The 19182-nt window shown below is 43.8% G+C and overlaps 1 protein-coding gene across 1 annotated transcript; it reads right to left on the bottom strand.

The window, feature by feature from the left end:
• Positions 1–9906: 9906 nt before the first annotated feature.
• On the bottom strand, positions 9907–19137 carry RPL7L1 (ribosomal protein L7 like 1). Its single transcript, XM_054029543.1, has 7 exons — positions 19060–19137; positions 18615–18723; positions 17268–17431; positions 16931–17068; positions 16534–16643; positions 15573–15785; positions 9907–15161 (listed from the first exon to the last, which is right to left on the bottom strand). The coding sequence occupies exons 1-6, from the start codon at positions 19116–19118 to the stop codon at positions 15577–15579; spliced, it is 789 nt and encodes a 262-aa protein (XP_053885518.1). The 5' UTR covers positions 19119–19137; the 3' UTR covers positions 9907–15161; positions 15573–15576.
• Positions 19138–19182: the final 45 nt, after the last annotated feature.

The following is a 19182-nucleotide window of genomic DNA, read 5'->3' as shown; positions in this document are numbered from 1 at the left end:
TATATTTTTATGCTAAAAAAAAAAATGGTTCTGACAAATAGGGGTTGTTCTTGATAGCAATTTAGGTGGATAGAGATGTTAATGAACATGATCCTGTTGTTAATCCACTACTGAAGTCTCCTCTATTCCTCCCACCTCTCTGCTCCAGGCACAAATTATAAAATCAGTCCCTTCCACTATGTAATGAAAGGCCTGGATATGAATGAATGAATGATTTTGTACTCTGACCTATACAAAGATTTTGGATATCGTTTTACTCTGTAGGTAACGTCTTCTTGTTAATATTTGTCTTTTTGTATTCATGTTTTATAGAATAAAGCTCTAAAATCTTTAATGAAAACTTTTTTACATTTGTGCACTATCTGTGAATTACACGTTTCATGCTTCTTAGACAATATCCTTAAGTTTTTGTACAAGTCAAATACTATTCCCTCAGAAAGGCTTAGCATCACTATCACAGCTTCTGTTACTTGTTTCACCTGGTGTTTGTTTTGTAACTCTGAAGATTGCAGGAGTGAGACTTTATTCTACAGGATTTGTATACAAGATAAGAAAAAATGATTGTTCAATGGTACTTGGGGTATAGATTTCCCTGCTCTGTGTAGGTTTTTATATAAAAACATTGAGTGAGAGTCCTTAAAGGCAAAAATAGTACCTGAAACTGCTTCCAACTATTTCAGCTCAACAATATCCCTTTTAAGCAGACTTAGAAAATGACAAAGTTGCATGAACAATTTTTAAGCTGCATACCTTACACCAAAAAAATTTCTGAATAGTTAAGATCCTAGGTAACTTTCTTCAACTGTGCATATTACAATCTTAAGAACACTCAAACATACTTTGGGGGATAGAGTGCTAATTTCAAGGCAATAATCTGATCTAATAACTTCAGAGGAAAGCTAAATAGCTCTTCTGATTGAAGAGTATTTCATACTTATAGTCATTTTGGCAATAAGGCCCTTTTGAAGAAAAGATCTCTTGCTGTTAAAAACTTAGATTTAACTCTTAAAAAAAAAAAAAAAACACTTTAGCTAAAGAGGTTTCAGTCCAGAAAGTGAAATGAAAAGTGAGTATAAATGATAAATTTTAGAATGGAAAACCTTATGCAGTCATTCTTAATTACCTGTTTGCAGAAAAGGTAAGCTTTTTTTTTTTTTTAATAAGCTGTGTATTGCCAAACTACATTATCGGCAGAGCTGATAGCTCTGCCCATAAAAGTTGCCTGACTTTTATTATAAGATGCTGTCTTTAGTCCAGGTGTTCTCACAACAAAATTTTTGGTGGCCTGTGATGGTAGTGAGGGGATTAACCCTTCTCTCCTAGCAGAGGAAGCCCCACCCCTAAGGCTCTGTTGGGCATGCTCCAACTGGAAGTCTGGTATAAAAGCCTGCAGAGCTGCTCAATCAGGGCTGGCTGCCAAGGAGGAAGGATGCTTGACAGAAGCTACAGCCCTTGCCTACAAGAGTTGAAAAAACAGAAACCTGGAACAGAGGCTTGCATCTATCAGAACTTCAGAGAGTGTCTGGTACTGGGGAACCTGGAAACCATGATGCCATATGGACTACTGCTGCCGGAGAACTGGTAGGAAGTGACCCAGGGAAGGTAAGGGAGTGGTACCTCCCACCGTTATGAGATCAGTGTGTTTTAGTAGGATTCCACACTGACCCTGTGGTGGACCACTCCGTCACTGTCAGGGCCTGAGCCCCCTTACTAGGGGCCACCGCCCCCTTGCGACGGTCCCAGTTACCTTACCCCGGTTTTGCCTTCAAAAGGGGGCAGCATGGACTCCGGCCGCTAAGCTGCGCTCTCCCACTCGGGGAGGGGGAGTTAGATGGACTCTGGCCATTGGGCTGCACTGCCCTAGGGGCACATTGCATGGACTCCAGCTACAGGCCACATTATCCCACTTGGGGAGAGGCAGTATACAGACACTGGCCATTGGGCTGCACTGTGCTGACTACCGGGGGGGGGGGGTTAAAAACACGTAGGTGTAGAGAGGCGGGGTTACTACTCGTCCCTCCACACACACAAACACACTTCCCCTCCCCCCGACTCAAGGGGTCGACGAGGTACAAAACCAGCCACATGGCCTCAGAGTGCAGCCACCAACTCTTGGTGGTGGCTGCACTGACAATTTTACCTAAAATAATTCACTTTACGAAAAACAAATAAATAAGCACATATAATGTCCAAATCATTGTAATTTTATTTAGGGGTTTTTCAGACTCCCTAATAAAATAATGTACAATGGTCTCTATTCTTTACTGGACCAAACAGAATAGAAACACAAATAAGGTATTTTGCATGTTCTTGTCTTTTTTTTTTTTTTTTTTTGCCTTTTTTTTTTTTTAAGTGCTAGCTCGTAAGTGTGCTGCCGTGAAAAGCCCCGGGACAAATTAAGCCCTGGATGGGGAGGTATGCAGGGGGATGTGGGTGGTGAGCCGGGGACCAGAGCCAGCTATCGTGTGGATGGAGCCTAAAGCCCCATGGCTGAAGACTGCCCACCCGCCCTCGAGAAAGTGAGGCGTTCACCAACTGCCTGCACCTGCAGCATTTGTGGTTCTGGAGCGGGACAGGGCCAAATCCCTGCTGGTGGCCCTGGGAGAGGGGCCGCTATTTCTCCCCCACCCACAAGCACAGCCCAGGATGATGTGGCCACAAAAAAAAGCCCCTGGTGGCCACATTTGGGAAACACTGCTTTAGTCGCTCATAACTTTCTCAAACTTTAGTGGTTTGAAATGAAATTTTTATATCCTAGCGGGCTGAACTTTTTTAGAAAGTTTATGACAAAACAGTCCAGTTTCTGAGAATTAAATTAGGGGGAAACTTCTTGTTTTTACACCATGTTAAAATATCTTAATGATTTTGTTGAAACTTTAATGACCTTGTTCTTTATAGCTGACTTTCAATTTGGCCAAGGTATGAGCTCAAGCTTTTTTTTTTTTTTTTTTTTTTTTTTTTGCTATTTCTATGAAAATCTGCTCCCATTTGTCCAAATTATAAGCCCTTGGAAAAATCAGTGGGTTCTATATGCATTGAGCTCCTCTCAGCTCCCTACATGTGACTTGACTGTGCAAGTGCCATCCCTACACAGTATCTGAGTGTGCTCTGGCTAGGGATAGGGGGAGCAGGACTTTTCCTGCAATTGCAGCTCCTGGTATTTGCAGTCCAGAAGCCAGTGAGAACAGGGAAACTGTCTCCTTTTCTCTCAGTGCATGAGTTGAATACAGAGGGGATGAGATGATCAGCTCTGCGGAAAGGAGTAGATTGAGGGAAGAGTGGGAGTTGGGACAGACTGTGCAAGGAGTGGGGATGAGGTAGGACAGACAAGTTGTGGAGATGGGGGAGAAGAGGTCAAGATTGAGGGGAATGGGCAGAATAGTTTGTGCCCATTAGAGCAGGGGTTCTCAACTTTTTTCTTTCTGAGGCCTCCCCCAACATGCTAGAAAAGGTCCATGGGCCACCTGTGCCACAACACCTTTTTCTGCATATAAAAGCCAAGGCCAGCACCGGGGGTAGGAAGCAGGGCAATTGCCAGGAGCACCACAAAGCTAAATTACTCAGGCTTCCGTCCCAGGCGGTGGGACTTGGGGCAGCAGCGCTTCAGCTTTCTGCCTTAGGCCCCAGTGAGTATAATGCTGGCCCTGATTGATAGACCCCCTGAAACCTGCTCGCAGCCCCCCAGGGTGGGCCTCGGTCCCCCACTTGAGAACTGCTGAATTAGGGCACAGTCCCTGATGGAGCCTGGAATGAAAGCCAAGTTCTAGGAGTCTCACCATTCCTCTGCAATTGTAGGAGCTGGATTTTATAATGTACTATGAGAATTAATGTATGATTTGATTTCATCCTGTCAGCCACCCTTTTTGAATAGCAGAAAGAAATGACAGACCAGAACAATCCTTATGGTCACCCTTTTGTTTTAGGATAAGTTATGTCTACTATGGTTTCCTATATGTATTACAATATAGGCACTCTAGTTAAATATACATTTCTTTGTTTTAAGGTTTTAGTAAGTAAGAGACAGGATTCTCTGTTAAGTAGATTAGAGGAACATTGAAGGCCTGGGTCTCAATGTAAATTGTCTTGGTTATTGATTGTAAAACTTAGCAAGGTTTAATTTGCAATGCCTTGTTGCTTGATATAAAATACTACTGTTTGTATTCTCAATCTGTTTGTGTGAATGAGGAACGTATGCATCAGGAAAAGATAAGGTGTGAAGGCTATTGTTATAGCCAGATTCAAGGAAGAAGGAGTGAAGAGATTTAAAGGACATCAAAGAATCATCAACGGGCATCCATAATGACAGGCAGATTGATGACCCTGAGGTAAAGACTGGCACCCCTAACGACAATTGATTAAATCGGAACAAAGGACAGGATGACCCTCTCGAGGTGTATTGGAATGTTTACACCAATTAAGTTTTTCTCCGACACTGGTCACAAACTGACACAGCAAAATCCAGAGGCTTCAACAGAGAAAAAACCTATGAGAACAGGGTGCTTGGCCATGGGACTTTGGGTTCATCTTGCCACACTCCAGGAGCATCGAATCACGACCGCTCCCCTCTGCAACCAATCTGGCTGGCCACTAGATTGATCCAGACTCTGGACTGGTAACTATAAACATCACTGGTGAGAGAGAGAGTGTGTGTGTAAAGCATATGCTAACTGGTATTCTCAATAAATGCTGTGCGTATTTACCTTCCTCTATAAAGATCCCATGTGCTTTGTATGAGCATAACACAATCAGCATGTGTGTAAAGTGCTCGGGGGGAGGATAGCTCAGTGGATTGAGCGATTGGCCTGCTAAACTCAGGATTGTGAGTTCAATCGCTGAGGGGGCCATTTAGGGATCTGGGGATTAGTCCTGCTTTGAGCAGCGGGTTGGACTAGATGACCTCCTGAGGTCCTTCCAACCCTGCTATTCTATGAAGTCCACTGACAAAATGGCTCTCATCCCTCTAATGCTGGCAACCTACCTATTACTGCTATGAGTTGTACAGTGGATCTCTTGGTTCCAATGTGCTAGTGCCACAGATGGATGTTAATGTCATGCCACATGAGGTAATTCCTGTTTTATTCAGGTTTTTTAAAACACCTAGGAAGTTATACCCCATAAAGTACATTAAACAAACATTAAAGGTTACAAAGTCAAGGGATCAAACATTAGGAGTTGCCAGAATTAAGGTTGCCTGTGCTCTCTATTTTCCCACCTTTGTGCATGCACATTATGATAGTCTAATTATATGAGCACATACTATTATTTTTTTTTCCCCCACAGCTCCCTTATCTCATTTAGTACACAGAATGGAACTGCTCTGGCTATGAATCAGGGCTATGTAGTGAAGGGGACTTGTCTTTAGGACCACGCGCTTGGAGCCCGCCTGGCCATAAGGTGCGGGCGCTGCTCCCTGGCGCGAACTGCAGCGGCCCCAGGGTGCCCCCCGTGCAGGACCCACTGCTGCTGCCGCCAGGGCCGGCTCTAGGCTTTTGCCGCCCAAGCACCCAAAAAAAAAAAAAGCTGGCTGGAATGCTACCCCTGAAAATGTGCTGCCCCAAGCACAAGCACCTGCTTGGTTTGCTGGTGCCTGGAGCCAGCCCTGTATTCACCTGTTTTTTGAGGATCCCACTGCAGCTTTTATGTTTGTGATAGGCACTGGCCTCAGGTCGAAGCAGCAGTATACCTGTTGCGAGGAAGAAATTTAGGCACCAAGGTATTTTAGGTTTCTCTAGGGCAGGGGAAGGCAACCTATGGCACGCGTGCCGATTTTCAGTGGCACTCACACTGCCCAGGTCCTGGCCACCGGTCCGGGGAGATCTGCATTTTAATTTAATTTTAAATGAAGCTTCTTAAACATTTTAAAAACCATATTTACTTTACATACAACTATAGTTTAGTTATATATTATAAACTTATAGAAAGAGACCTTCTAAAAATGTTAAAATGTATTACTGGCACGCGAAACCTTAAATTAGAGTGAATAAATGAAGACTCAGCCCACCACTTCTGAAAGGTTGCCGACCCCTGCTCTAGGGTTAGGTGGCAACTTAGCAGAGAATGATGGAGAGATCCTGTAGAAAAAAAAGTTTGTGATCATATAATTAAATATTTTCAAAATGCATGTATACATAGGGAACAAATGAAGGCACAGGCAATCTTAATTCTTGCCTTTCTTAACTTTTTGAGTATGTGACTTTGCAACCTTAACATTCTAATATAGGTGAGTTTTGTGTGCACATGTATAAGAGTGTGCTTCTGCCTATACAGTCATGGGCTTTTCTTTTTTCAGCATTTCTGCACCACCATACTAGGCACAGAAGTACTAAAAATAATGAAGAATCTTGAAAAAGATAAGGGAGCAGCTTGACATATCACAGTAACTTGGCTATCAATCCCTTGGGCCAAGTTTTTAAAGGTACTTAGGTACCTAAAGCCAGTCAGGCATCAGGTGGGATTTTCAAAAGCTTGTCTGCATCTGTAGGCACCTAAATACCTTTAAAAATCTGGACCTGAGTGATTGTCTGTTCCTAATTACAACAGAAAAGGTCCTTGCCTCTTTTATTTAATCTTTGTCTATAGACAATAGGCCACGGCACGCTGATAAGCCAATTTGGTTCTATGTAAGTACAGCTGTAACTGCCTTTGCCTGGTTCACTGTATCTGACAGCAAGTGCTCGCTGCTGACTTACATTTTATAAAATTCTGCTGAAAGGAATAACTCAAAATTCAGTATTAATCCAAATATTAATCATTCTTATATTGCTGTTGAAACAGTCAGGCCAGCTCAGGTTTACAATGGTTCTGCTAAATATAACTAGAAATATGAAATGAAAATAAGGTATGCATACAGTTGAGGTGATTCTGAGCTCTGGCAGAGAAAAAAATTAAAATATTTTTCTGGTGAAGATTTGGGACTTCTGTCAAACAAAAACTGATTTTATAATATAACTAGAAGTTGGGTTTTTTCCCATCTCTGTCAGGTTACCTATTAATCCCTCCCTATACCAGAACAGGGCTATTCCTCAGTATTTTTTCTGTGTTACACATACTACATTTTCTATTCTGTGTAGTCCTAGCTTTAAACATCCCAAGTAGTGAAAACACTGCTTTCATTGTAAGATTACTCATTACTTAAATTTCTGCTGGTATCTCTCTCTCTAAATAAGCCTCTTAAAATGTCGTGTTGATACAACGTGCAATGTGGCTGAGTTAGGGTTACTGCAGCAAATCCTTGCTTTCCTTGTCTTTTGGTTTTATATTTGTAGCCCTATTGCATTAAAGTAGGGTTCCTTTACATTCCTTGTATGTAGTTTTATTATTACATGAAAAACAAAACCACACAGCTCTGCTACTGTACCTTGTTTATTTTCCACTAGAGGTCATCAAAGCTGTAAAGTTTAACAGAAGGGAATTCCTAAGGAAATCTGGGTAGCTGCAATGGGTAAACAGCTTTTGCTTTTCCAGTTTTATATTGTTCACTTATCAGCTATTTCATGTAGATATTCAAAATTTCTGCCTCTTCAAAAAATGTTAACTGGGGGCATTTAAGTGCTGAATTATATCTTAAATAGAGTTCTAACAAGCATAAAAATTATCAGTCATGGAAAGATTTCCAGAGGGAAGAGATCGAAAGACTGGGACTGTAGGTTAGAGAGGCCATAATAGAGGTATACAGATAATAATGGGCATAGAGAAGGTACAGAGGGCCTCTTTCATAATACAAAGGTATCCACAAATTTAAAAAACACAAAATAACTGATAAAATGAAACTCTCTTTACAGGAGAGAATAATTATTTTGTAGAACGTATTACCACAAGGTACTATTGATGCCAAAAATTTAGAATTTAGAAAAAGAATTACACAGTATATGATAAGTTATTGTAGGATTACAGAAAATTAGGAATATACTTACTCATACTTCAGGAGGTAAATTTAACACTTAGTGGGAGCTAGACAGAAAGAGCAGCTAGAAACAGGTTAATCGATGGATGGTTTCTGGGGCATCCAGTGACAGCCACTTTGAGACAGAACATTAGAACAAACAAACTGTCCCTGATCTGTCCCCAGGTAATTCCTATTTGAAATCATTTGGGCAGTTTCTTCATGTATCACCACTTAAGTAATTTTTCAAACAAGGTCGTGGGGAAACAGTGCTGTGGAAAATTGAATTTTTCCAAGGGATATTGTTCATATAAATGCAATAATTTATAACTGCTTGTAGAAGCTAAAAATCTAAATACTAAGGGTGAACATGAGTGCCTGGTACTAATGAGGACATGGATACAATAATAATAAGACATATTATAGCAACTTGAAATGATAGTCAATTGGATACTGTAATACGAATGTACAAAATATATAGGAACGACTGAGTAGGTTGTACTGATGGGGGATGTGGTACTATAAGTAAAAGAAAGCATAGAGTCAGGAAAAAATCCTAAGTGATCCTAATCCAAACTGTAGCACAATCTCTACGGAAAGAAATTTCATGTTTGAATAATAAGAATGTAACAGTAGGAATATACTACCGACTACCTGATCAGACTGGTGATGGCGATTGTGGAATACTCAGGGAGATTAGAGCCTACAAAACTAGAAAACCAGGATGGGATGCACAGATTAACCATTAATGACTTTTTCTTGGAGCAGCTAGTCCTGGAACTCCCAAAAGAAGAGGCAATTCTTGATTTAGTCTTAAGTGGTACACAGAATCTGGTCCAAGAGGTGATAGGGTTGCCAACTTTGTAATATTTAACAATTGGACACTCTCCAGCAGGACTGCCAGAACCTCCCCACCTCTTTCCCCCCTGAGGCCCTGCCCCACATTCACTCTTCCTACCCACCCCCATCATGTCTCTCACTGCTTCTCCCCACAACCTCTCTTTCTGCCCAGCTCAGGAGGACATGCCTGCAGAGCCAGGAGCTGTAGCCCCCCACCCCCTGACCATACAGGTAGGAGACAGCCCTGGCTGAGTGAGGGCTGAAGCAGGTGAGGACCAGGCACCTCCCTGCCTCCAGTAACTGGACTTTGGGTGTCCAGTCAGTACTACTGACCAAGGATCAGGGCTGGGGCAGGTGTGGGAAGGGGTGCAGGTTCCAGCTGGAGGTGCGGGCTCTGGGGTGGTACTGGGGATGAGAGGCTTGGGGTTCAGGAGGGTGATCTGGGCTGAGATCAAGGGGTTTGGAGAGTGGAAGGGGGATTAGGGCTGGGGCACGGGGAGAGGCTCAGGGATGCAGGCTCTCAGCAGCACTTACCTCAAGCAGCTCCTGGAAGCAGTGGCATGTCCCTTCTCCAGCTCCTATGCTTGGAACGGCCCCCGACCCTGCTAGCGCCAGAGTGGGACCATGGGCTGCTTCCAGGAACCCCGTGGTGCGGCCCCCAACCCAGCGCCCGGGCTGGAGCACCAGAGCAGGGCCGAGCTGTGTGGTGCGGCCCCTGACCCAACGCCCTGGCTGGAGCGGGGCCGGGCCGCATGGTGTGGCCCCTGACCCTGCGGGAGCTTGCGAGCTGGCTTAAAACGGCTTGCAGGCTGTAGTTTGCCCACCCCTGTGCTATATGCTAAAGGATCACTCAAGGGGAAAAAAAAAAAAAAAGTCATTGCAGAGAAGCTAAACGAATACTTTGCATCAGTCTCCCTCACATCCTCTGCAGTGAAAATTGATATATCTGAAACATCCTTTCTGGGTGATAAATCTGAGGAACTGTTGCAGACTGAGGTGTCAATAGAAGAGGATTTGGAACAAACTGATAAGACAGTAATAAGTCACTGGAACCAGATGGTATTCACCCAGGAGTGCTGAAGGAACTCAAAAGTGAAACTGAAGAACTATCATCTGTGGCATGTTTCAGAGTAGCAGCTGTGTTAGTCTGTATCCGCAAAAAGAACAGGAGTACTTGTGGCACCTTAGAGAGACCAACAAATTTATTTGCGCATAAGCTTTTGTGGGCTACAACCCACTTCATCGGATGCATGCAGTGGAAAATACAGTAGGAAGATAGATTTATATATAGATAGATATACACACACACACAGAGAACATGAAACAATGGGTGTACCATATACACTATAAGGAGAGATCAATTAAGGTGAGCTATTATCAGCAGGAGAGGAAAAAGAACTGTTTGTAGTGGTAATGAAAATGGCCCATTTCCATCTGTGGCATGTAACCTACTGCTTAAATCAGCTCTGTACCAGATGAGTGGAAAATAGCTAATGTGACACCGATTTTTTTAAAAAAGGATCCAGAAGCAATCTTGACAATTACAGGCCGGTAAGCCTAACTTCAGTACCAGGCAAATTGGTGGAAACTATAGTAAAGAATAGAATTATCTGACACATGGATGAACATGATATCAGGGAAGAGTTGACAGCTTTTTAAAAGGGAAATCATGCCTCGCCAGTCTATTAGAATTCTTTTAGGGTGTCAACAAGCACATGGACAAGGGTGATCCAGTTGATAGTGTACTGAGACTTTCAGAAAGCCTTTGACAAGGTCCCACACCAAAGGCTCTTAAACAAAGTCAGTAGTCATGGGATAAGAAGGAAGGTCCTCCCATGGAGCAATAACTGATTAAAAGATAGGAAACAAAGGGGAGGAATAACTGGTCAGAGGTAAATAGCAGGGTCCCCTAAGTATCTGTACTGGACTAGTGCTGTTCAACATATTCATAAATGATCTGGGAAAGGGGGTGAACAGTGAGGCGACCACGTTTGCAGACAATACAAAATTACTCAAGATAGGTAAGACAAAAGTTGACTACAAAGAACTCTCACAAAACTGGATGAATGGGCAACAAAATGGCTGATTGAATTCAATGTTGATAAGTGCAAAGTAATGCACATTGGAAAACAAAAACTATGCATATTAAATGATGCATATAAAATAAATTAGCTGTTACTACTCAAAGATCCTGGAGTCATTGTGGATAGTTCTCTGAAAACATCTGCTCAGTTGCAGCAGCAGTCACAACAGTCAACAGAACATTAGAAAACAAAGGGATAGTGAAGACAGAAAATACAAGGCCACTATATATAAAGCCATGGTACATCCACACCTCGAGTACTGTGTGCACTTCTGGTCACCCCATCTCAAAAAATGTATTAGAATTGGAAAAAGTATAGAGAAGGGCAACAAAAATGATTAGGGGTATGGAACAACTTCCATATGAGGAGAGATTAAAAAGACTGGGACTATTCATCTTAGAGATAACTATAGGGGGACATGATAAGAGACCTATAAAATCATGAATAGTGTAGAGAAAGTAAATAAGGTAGTGTTATTTACCTCTTCACATAACAAGCACCAGGGCTCACTCAATGAAATTAGCAAGCAGCAGGTTTAAAACAAACAAACAAAAACACAATCAACCTGTGGCACTTATTGCCAGGGGATATTGTGATGCCCAAAAATGTAGTTGGGTTCAAAAAGAGAGTTAGATAAATTCATAGAGGATGGATCCATCAATGGCTATTAGCCAAGATGGTCAGGGATGCAACCTCATGCGCTGGATGTCCCTAAACCTTTGACTGCCAGAAGCTGGGAGTTGACGAGGGGGTGGATCACTTGATAATGGCCATGTTCCATTCATCCCCTTTGAAGCATCTTGTGCTGGCACTGTTGGAAGACAGGATATTGGGCTAGATGGGCCATTGATCTGACCAAGTATGGACAACATTTTTTTAATCCAGGAGTTCTCAAACTGGGGGGCGGGAGGTTATTACATGGGGGGGGGTCACAAGCTGTCAACCTCCACCCCAATCCCCGCTTTGCCTCCAGCATTTATAGTGGTAGTAAATATATTAAGTGTTTTTAAATTTATAAGGGGGGGGGGGTCACACTCAGAGACTTGCTAAGTGAAAGAGGTCACCAGTAAAAAAGTTTGAGAGCCACTGTTTTAATCCATGTTGGTTCTGGCAGCTGCTAGTCATGCTTGGGGAGCATATCTCCTGTGCCCTGTAACTGCAGGAAGATTCAAACCTGGACCCCACAGTTTGTAGGCAAAGAAGCTCTATCACTTGAGACAAAAAAAGGGCCCACCCCCACACACCCAAACTCAAGTTGCTCAGCTTGTCTTTGCTGACAATTACTCTGCATTCTTTAGATGCTGTGGCAGTTTTTTCACCGTGGTTCTCTCTCCTTCCTATAAAGTGACTGAGTCACAATGAATCCTGTCATGTTTCAAATGCTCAAAACTATACACGTAAATGAAAATATTTTTCTACTAGGAAATTAGCCAGATTGAGAATTTATGCTCTAGCTGTTTTATTTTAGCCTGATACTTTGTTATGGGTCTTCCAATTACTGCCAGCCTGGTTTGGAAGTTAGTAGATATTCACCAGCTGGATTTCTCACTCTGTCTACTGATGTCTAATTAATTTGTCTACAGAATGAGACAGCTTCAATAGTTACCACTAAAACAAGTCTGACTTGGGGAACCTCTCTCTTTTATAAGGCTTTGGCATACCTGTTTGCATGAAGTTTAGGTTCTGAATTCATCAGAACATTTATGCTGTGATTGGATCTGATCCTCGTGTATACACTGCATTCTAAGGAAAGTATGATGTTAGTCTGCAGTGACTCACTGGTTGAATCAGAGTCCCATTGATTGACCTGTGGCTGAGAATATGGAGGATCAAGCTGTATTGAAATACAGAGTAAAATCTGAATTCTGGATTAGATTTTGTTAATTACATATGATCTAAAAAAAATCAGATTCTCGCTTGGTTTCTCCGTTGGAGTTCTCTAGGTGTGTGGTATAAATATGCATTGCTCTAGACTAAGAATTGTACTGAAAATTCTATAGGCTAAGGAAAAACCAGATAACCTCTTAAAGGTGATTTGCAAAGCTTTTCTGCATTTGTTCACTTTAGTTTACAATACGCATGGTCTAAGAAGATCCACTTCTGCTTGATTTTTGTCAAACAGCCTGCTTTCATGATTTAAAAATGAATGAAGTAGCTTCAATACTTGCGCTAGGGAATCCCAAAACAGAGGTTCTTAGGTTCAGCTCCCTGCTTTCATCACTGCTGTTTGCATAATAAGCAGATGCAAAAACAATTGCCCTGTCTCACTTTTTAATACATTACTGCCTCCGACCCAAAGGTGGGAGCAAAAAGCCTCAGACTAAGGGCATGTCTACACCAGAAAGCTGCAATGCTTTAACTGATATTTTAAACCAATGTAGATAAATCACTGCAAAAAGGCTGCATGGACACTTACTTTGATTTAAACCAGGTTTATTTTGTTTTATCCTAAACTGATAAACCACTCAAGGTGAAAGAATATCCACCCAGGGCTTTGCATCAGTTTAAAAACTAATTTAAGTTAAACTCCTGCAAATTCCCCATGTGGACATGTTTAGAGCAGTTAACATTATAGCTTCCTAATTTAACACATCCATGAGGTTTCTGATGGAATTATTTAACAGAAAATGAAGTTACAAGTGGCTAAGGCCTACGTCATGTATGGAAGAAGAAATAAGACAGAAAGAAGTTGTTTTTTTGTTTGTTTTTTTAAAGGAGTTACATGATGTATGACAGTAATAGAAAAATTCAAAAGCTTTACAGGTCACCTTTAAGACTTCAAGTAGAGGAAATTTGCATTACAGGAGTAAAGCATACTGTAAAAAAGGTCAAAAATTTCTTCACTTGTTCTTATGCATCCATAGCAATACTCCAGTGTTTTTATCCATAGAACTCAAATATAACTGTTCTCATTTTACAGATTGGGAAACTGAGGCACAGAGAGGAGCCAACTTACCCAAGACCACAAAGTCAGTCAGAGATGGGAGAAAACACAATTCTCCTTACTCTGAGTTTAGTGTACACTGACCCACGCTGTTCCCCAAGATCTTGCAAGACCTTCATTTTCAGCCTATGACAAATCTATCCATGCCCTAACACTTGTTCCCAAAGTTATGTGAAAAGATCATTTTTACTGAAGTGCAGTGGTCTCTTCCCTCCTCTTTTCACACACTCTAATAACACCATTCACTCCCCTTCCAAATGGGTCAGGTTGGCAACTGCAGCAGCAAGACATGCTCAGAAGCACTTCCTTTGCAAATGACTGCAAAACAGCACAGATACTCCTCTCCCAAGAGTGTAATCCCACTTAGTTTCATACTACAATCAGAGCACCACTTTCCAATTTCTTCTGCCATTACTAGTTAGGTTTAGGGATAGTCAATTCTCATGTTCAGTACAGATAGAAGCTCGGTTTTACCAAAGAAAACTGCCCTCCTGAATTCCTCTCTGCTGCTTGATTTATTACACATACGCTAACCTCAATCTACAGCAGAGTTTGATAACAATTTATTTGAAAGTCCCACTGAGTAAGAAAGGACTTCTTTACAGCTTTAATCAATGAGGTAAAGGTCAAATAAGATTTCCTTTCAGGGAAATGGTGAGTCCCTGTAAAGTCTGATTTAGGAGAATCTAAAAGGCATCCTGTGATCAAGCAGCAGCAGCAGATCACCACTTTTGCAGTGGCCTAAGCATGGTCTGCTTATTTCTGAATATTTCTAGAACATCTATTAGTTTGTTTAGTGCTAGCAGCTTGCCCAGCAACAGTGACTGAGGGATGTATTTACAATACACTCCTCAGCCTTAACTGTGCATCAGGAAGGATAAACATCTTACCAGGCGACTGTGATACTAAGGGAAATTTGTAGCTGGAGGAAAGTGCAGGTCACTAGAGACAAACTGATTCTATTTGGGAATGCTGAATCACAAGATCCTCAGGCACAAGTCAGCTGCAATGAAGGATTAAATAATAGTGGGGGACCCCCCCCCCCAATCTTCCAAACCCCTTGTTTGCAAGTACAAGTTCATTCCAAAGGACAGATCCTTCAAAAGAAAGATGGTGTAAAACCAACAATAGTAAAAATTTGTTTTAGTGATGTCTGTTTCATCAGATGTACAGGAAAGTTCTGCTCCCCAGAAGTTCAAGTCACTTTTTGCTCATATTGGATAGCAATTTGACTTCTTCCTGGAGAAGGAACAGTACTAAATCGATCTCCCTCAGGCATGATTTCTCCTTGAAGGCAGAAGAAGTTATCAGACAGGAGATGTAATGTCACATTGCTCAGTTCCAACAGTCTTCAAGAACAAACATTCAGCAAGGCGCAGGAGACAAAAAACCTAAAATCCTCATATGGACCCTAGATGACAGGGAGAAAAAAAAAAAAAAAAAAAGATATCAGCTTTGTTAAGAACATGACAAGTACAAAAAGTGTCTGGCTTCTAAGGAAGATTTCAGTGAGACTGCTGATGTCTAAAGGAAGATACAGTGGCAAACCTAAGAAATATCAATCCAGTGCAGTCTTATTTATATGGTGCCCAGAAGAGTTGTAAGTGTTTTGCTTGCAATCTAAATATCCCCACATTGACAAGCTGCTAGCTTTTCACTCCAAGAGCTTCAATTTCCCACTGCTCTGACAGTCATTTCTGTACAATCAACAGTCAAGTATGAGGCCAGTGCAAGATATTTTTAAGAAATAGATGGTATGAATAATTTGCAGAACCCACAGCAATCAACACCATGGTACATGAAAGAAATAACCACTCCGCACCTGACTAGTTCAGCTGACGTATGAGCTTGTTGATTCCCTCGCCTCGGTACCCAGGTTCACCTATCTCCTTGAGGAAACCCACTTTGTTACGTGCAGCATGGCGAGCAACAGAGAGATGAAATGGCCATAAGAAATTAGTGATTTCTCGGAAATGCTGCCCAGCTGAATAAATTTCATGAATAAGATCTTCCAGGCAAATGACATCAAACTTCCCTGGGGGAGGAAGGGCACAAATAAATAAATAAGGAGATGCACAACTATAAAATCCTTCTGCACCTCACCAGACTACCCTCACATTTCCACACAGATATTTCCATCTTCTCTCAATGAGTCACAGTCTCCCCATATATCGCAAACCATTTAAGTTATAGACCCCCTTCCCCCCACCACTTAAGTTCCCTGGAAGCTGCACAGCAGCCTATTTAGCGCCACACAGGTGCTCAATGAACTTGCCCGGGGACCAGCTGGGGGAGGGGCACCCCTTCCCTGGCCCCCAACGTGCTGCAGCTGGGGCAGCCCAGACCTGCCGCAGCCAGGGCGCCCCTCCACGTGGCCCAGACCCGCTGGGGCGCCTATCTTGCAGCCCCAGCCCCAAAGCTGCTGCGGGGAGATTGCTCTGGGGATACAGTGGGGAGAGAGGACTCCCCCAGCTCTCTCTCCTGCACCCCAAACCTCCTAATGCCTGGCTCCACCCCAGAGCCCACACCCCCTGTCAGAGCCCTCACACCCCTGCATGCCAACCCTCTGCCCCAGCCCTGAGCCCCTCCCACATTCAGAACCCCTTAGCCCCATCCTCACCACATGAATTTTGTTATGTACACCAATATGAAGGTCATGTGTCACACATCACCTCCATATTGGTGCACATAACAAAATTCATTCTGCATGTGGATGGGAAAAATTAGAGGGAACACTGGTCCCCAATTTCCTCAGTTCACTGCCTTTAGGTCCTCTTCCTTACCTAGATGCTCCTCTATCAGAATGTTGTCTGTCAAAGGGACCTTCTTCTTGTTGATCTTTGCTTGACCTCGTTTCAGGATGAGCTCTCGTACAGATTTCAGATTGGGATGTCTGTACGAAATCAAATACCTGGTTGTTACTGCAGGAGGTATTAACAGTGCAGCACAGAGTTAACTAAGGGGATCGCCTACATCACTGTCATGTCACAGAATAAGAAGTGCTAGTATTTGAAGCATATTTAGAGAAAAGGGTCCCAACACCTTTTTTAGACATCAAGACACCAAAGTTGTGAACTGAATTGAAAGAGCTAACTAACCAAGAGGAAAGTAACTACATAAAAAAGCCACTATGAATAATATTTACAGTTTACCACTTATGAAAATCAGAGGATTACTCACCCCCATGCTACATAGGGCTCCACAGTGCGCAGCATCTTCAGTGAGGCTGGAGTCAGTTTAATGAATGTGCCACTGAAAATCTTCCTCAACCGCAGCATCTCTATCACCCTCCGCACCCTTGGACTCACCCCTTTAATCCTGAATTAGAGAAACCACACTGGTAAGTGTACTTCTCCCACCCAGGCATCACCCCATGATCACTTGTGGGGGGCTGAATCTTGATAACCCCTGCCTTTTCCTTTCCACTGCAGCAAGTGTAGACCAGGAAATGAGCCTGGGCAAGTACAGGGAGAACCAGCAAAAGGAAGGAAATGGTATCAAAGAAGAAGTTCCTTACTCTGCAATCCGTACAACAAAGGCCAACTTCTGTCCCTGAGGTAGAACCATTTGACCAGGCTTCTGTTCCATGCGCTTCAACCGGACCTCATCTCTGTGTTTGCGCCGGGAATCTCGAACAAATGTCTCAATACGTTTAAACTGTATCTGCTTCCCCTTCTGGTGCTAAATATAGAAAGATGAGAGATGATCAGCTCTCTCAGAAGGTGTGTACGAAAGAAAGGGCCAGCGGCAGGGGGCCGCCCCTCGCTGGCCTTGCGGCCATCGGCGGCTGCTTCCGGGGCGCAACATGGTCCATGGTGCCAGGACAGGCAAGAAACCTGCCTTAGCACCCCCGCTGACCAGGAGCCACCCGAGGTAACCCTGTGCCCCAGCCCTGAGCACTCCTCCCTCCCCAATACCCCTCCATCACGGGCATCAACCATTTTCTTGAACTGGGTCGCCAGAAAAAAAAAAGAGTTTGGAAACCACTGCTCTAATCAAGCACTCGTTCTCTGTCCCAATTAATAATTATTTCATACAAAGTAAGAACAGCTTCAACAGGAGAGACTGAGATAGCCACTCCAGAAAACCCACTAACTGGAAATTATGGCACTCACCTGGAAGATGAAATATCTGGAGTTCAATTCCCTGACCCAAATCAGGCAGATTGAGGTACTGACCCTGGATTTCCCATATCCTGGACAAGTGCTCTAACTACTGCATATGGGGATGCAGAAGAGAAAGATATCACTCCCTCCTCTATTTTTCCTTGAAAAATGATTGCTTAGGCTTGTAACTCCAGGAGAGGGGTCATGATTGCTAATCCTGAGCAGAGCCAGGCTCCTAAATCTGGGCCAAAGGAAAGTGCTTAAGTCCCTTTGACTTCTGGGGACTCAGTGCAACCTGTGAGCTCTCTACAGACCACAAGTCCATAAACCACAATGTGGGAACCAAACACGTTTTCTGCAACACTTCTTTGTTCAGCGTAGACAGGTTTTGGCTGGCAATTCAGCTTGGTACTACAACTAGCTAAACTACAAATAAAGGCCACGGATACACATAGCAATTACAACAGCCACCCCCAGCTCCCTTACAGCAATCCCTTATCCTGTGCGTTAGAAACGGTGCTTTCTCCCACATCTAAACCCTCCATAGCAACCCCACCCCCAACTATTAAACTACAGAAACGCTCAGAGCCTTTTCCATAGGCAATAGCCCATACAAGTGCCTCCCCAGCCTCGCATGGGGACACTCCTGCAGAATGTGCTTTAGTAGTCTCCACCTCCGGGGCGAGCTGCAGAGGCATGAGCAAAGGAGCAGCTGCCCCGGGGAGAGCGCCGGGTGCCGGCAGTCACAGGGCTCGTACCTTCCTCTTGTCCAACAGCGCCTGCTTTGCCTGGGTGGCCTTGAGGGCCTGATACGCCTTCCTCTTCTTCAGCAAGTTCTCCGGCACCAGCGGGATCTTCCTTTTGGGTCTAACGCAAGAGAACACGGCAAGCGAGACCCGTCACGCCCCGGCCCTGCCGCCGCAGCAGCGCCGGACCCAGCAGAGCTTCCTCACGGGCCGGGCCCGCGCTCAGCGCCCGGCAGATACGGGACCGCCCGCGGGAACCCACCACGCAGCGCGCACGTGCGTCCCCTCCCGCCGCCCCCAACGGCGCATAGACACCCCCCGGGGCGCACAGACACCCCTCCCCCCACCGGCGGCTACTCGGTAGCGCTCCGGGGCCCTCCCGATCCCAGGGGCCGCCCTCCCCGGGGACGGAAACGGATCCTCCCTGCCAGCCCCCGCTCGCAAATTAACCACTCACTCCGGCTCCGCCATGTTTCCTTCTCCGCCTGAGTCTGGAGTCATGCCACTAGTGCGCATGCGGCTATTTTACCAACGAGTGCCGCACACGCAGAGAGGAACCGTCATCACTGCGCATGCGTCC

This window comes from Malaclemys terrapin, chromosome 5 (assembly GCF_027887155.1).
Source record: "Malaclemys terrapin pileata isolate rMalTer1 chromosome 5, rMalTer1.hap1, whole genome shotgun sequence".
NCBI classification, from domain to species: Eukaryota; Metazoa; Chordata; order Testudines; family Emydidae; genus Malaclemys; species Malaclemys terrapin.
The sequence above is the reverse complement of the archived record's forward strand: the minus strand, read 5'-3'. Positions and strand labels throughout refer to the sequence as shown.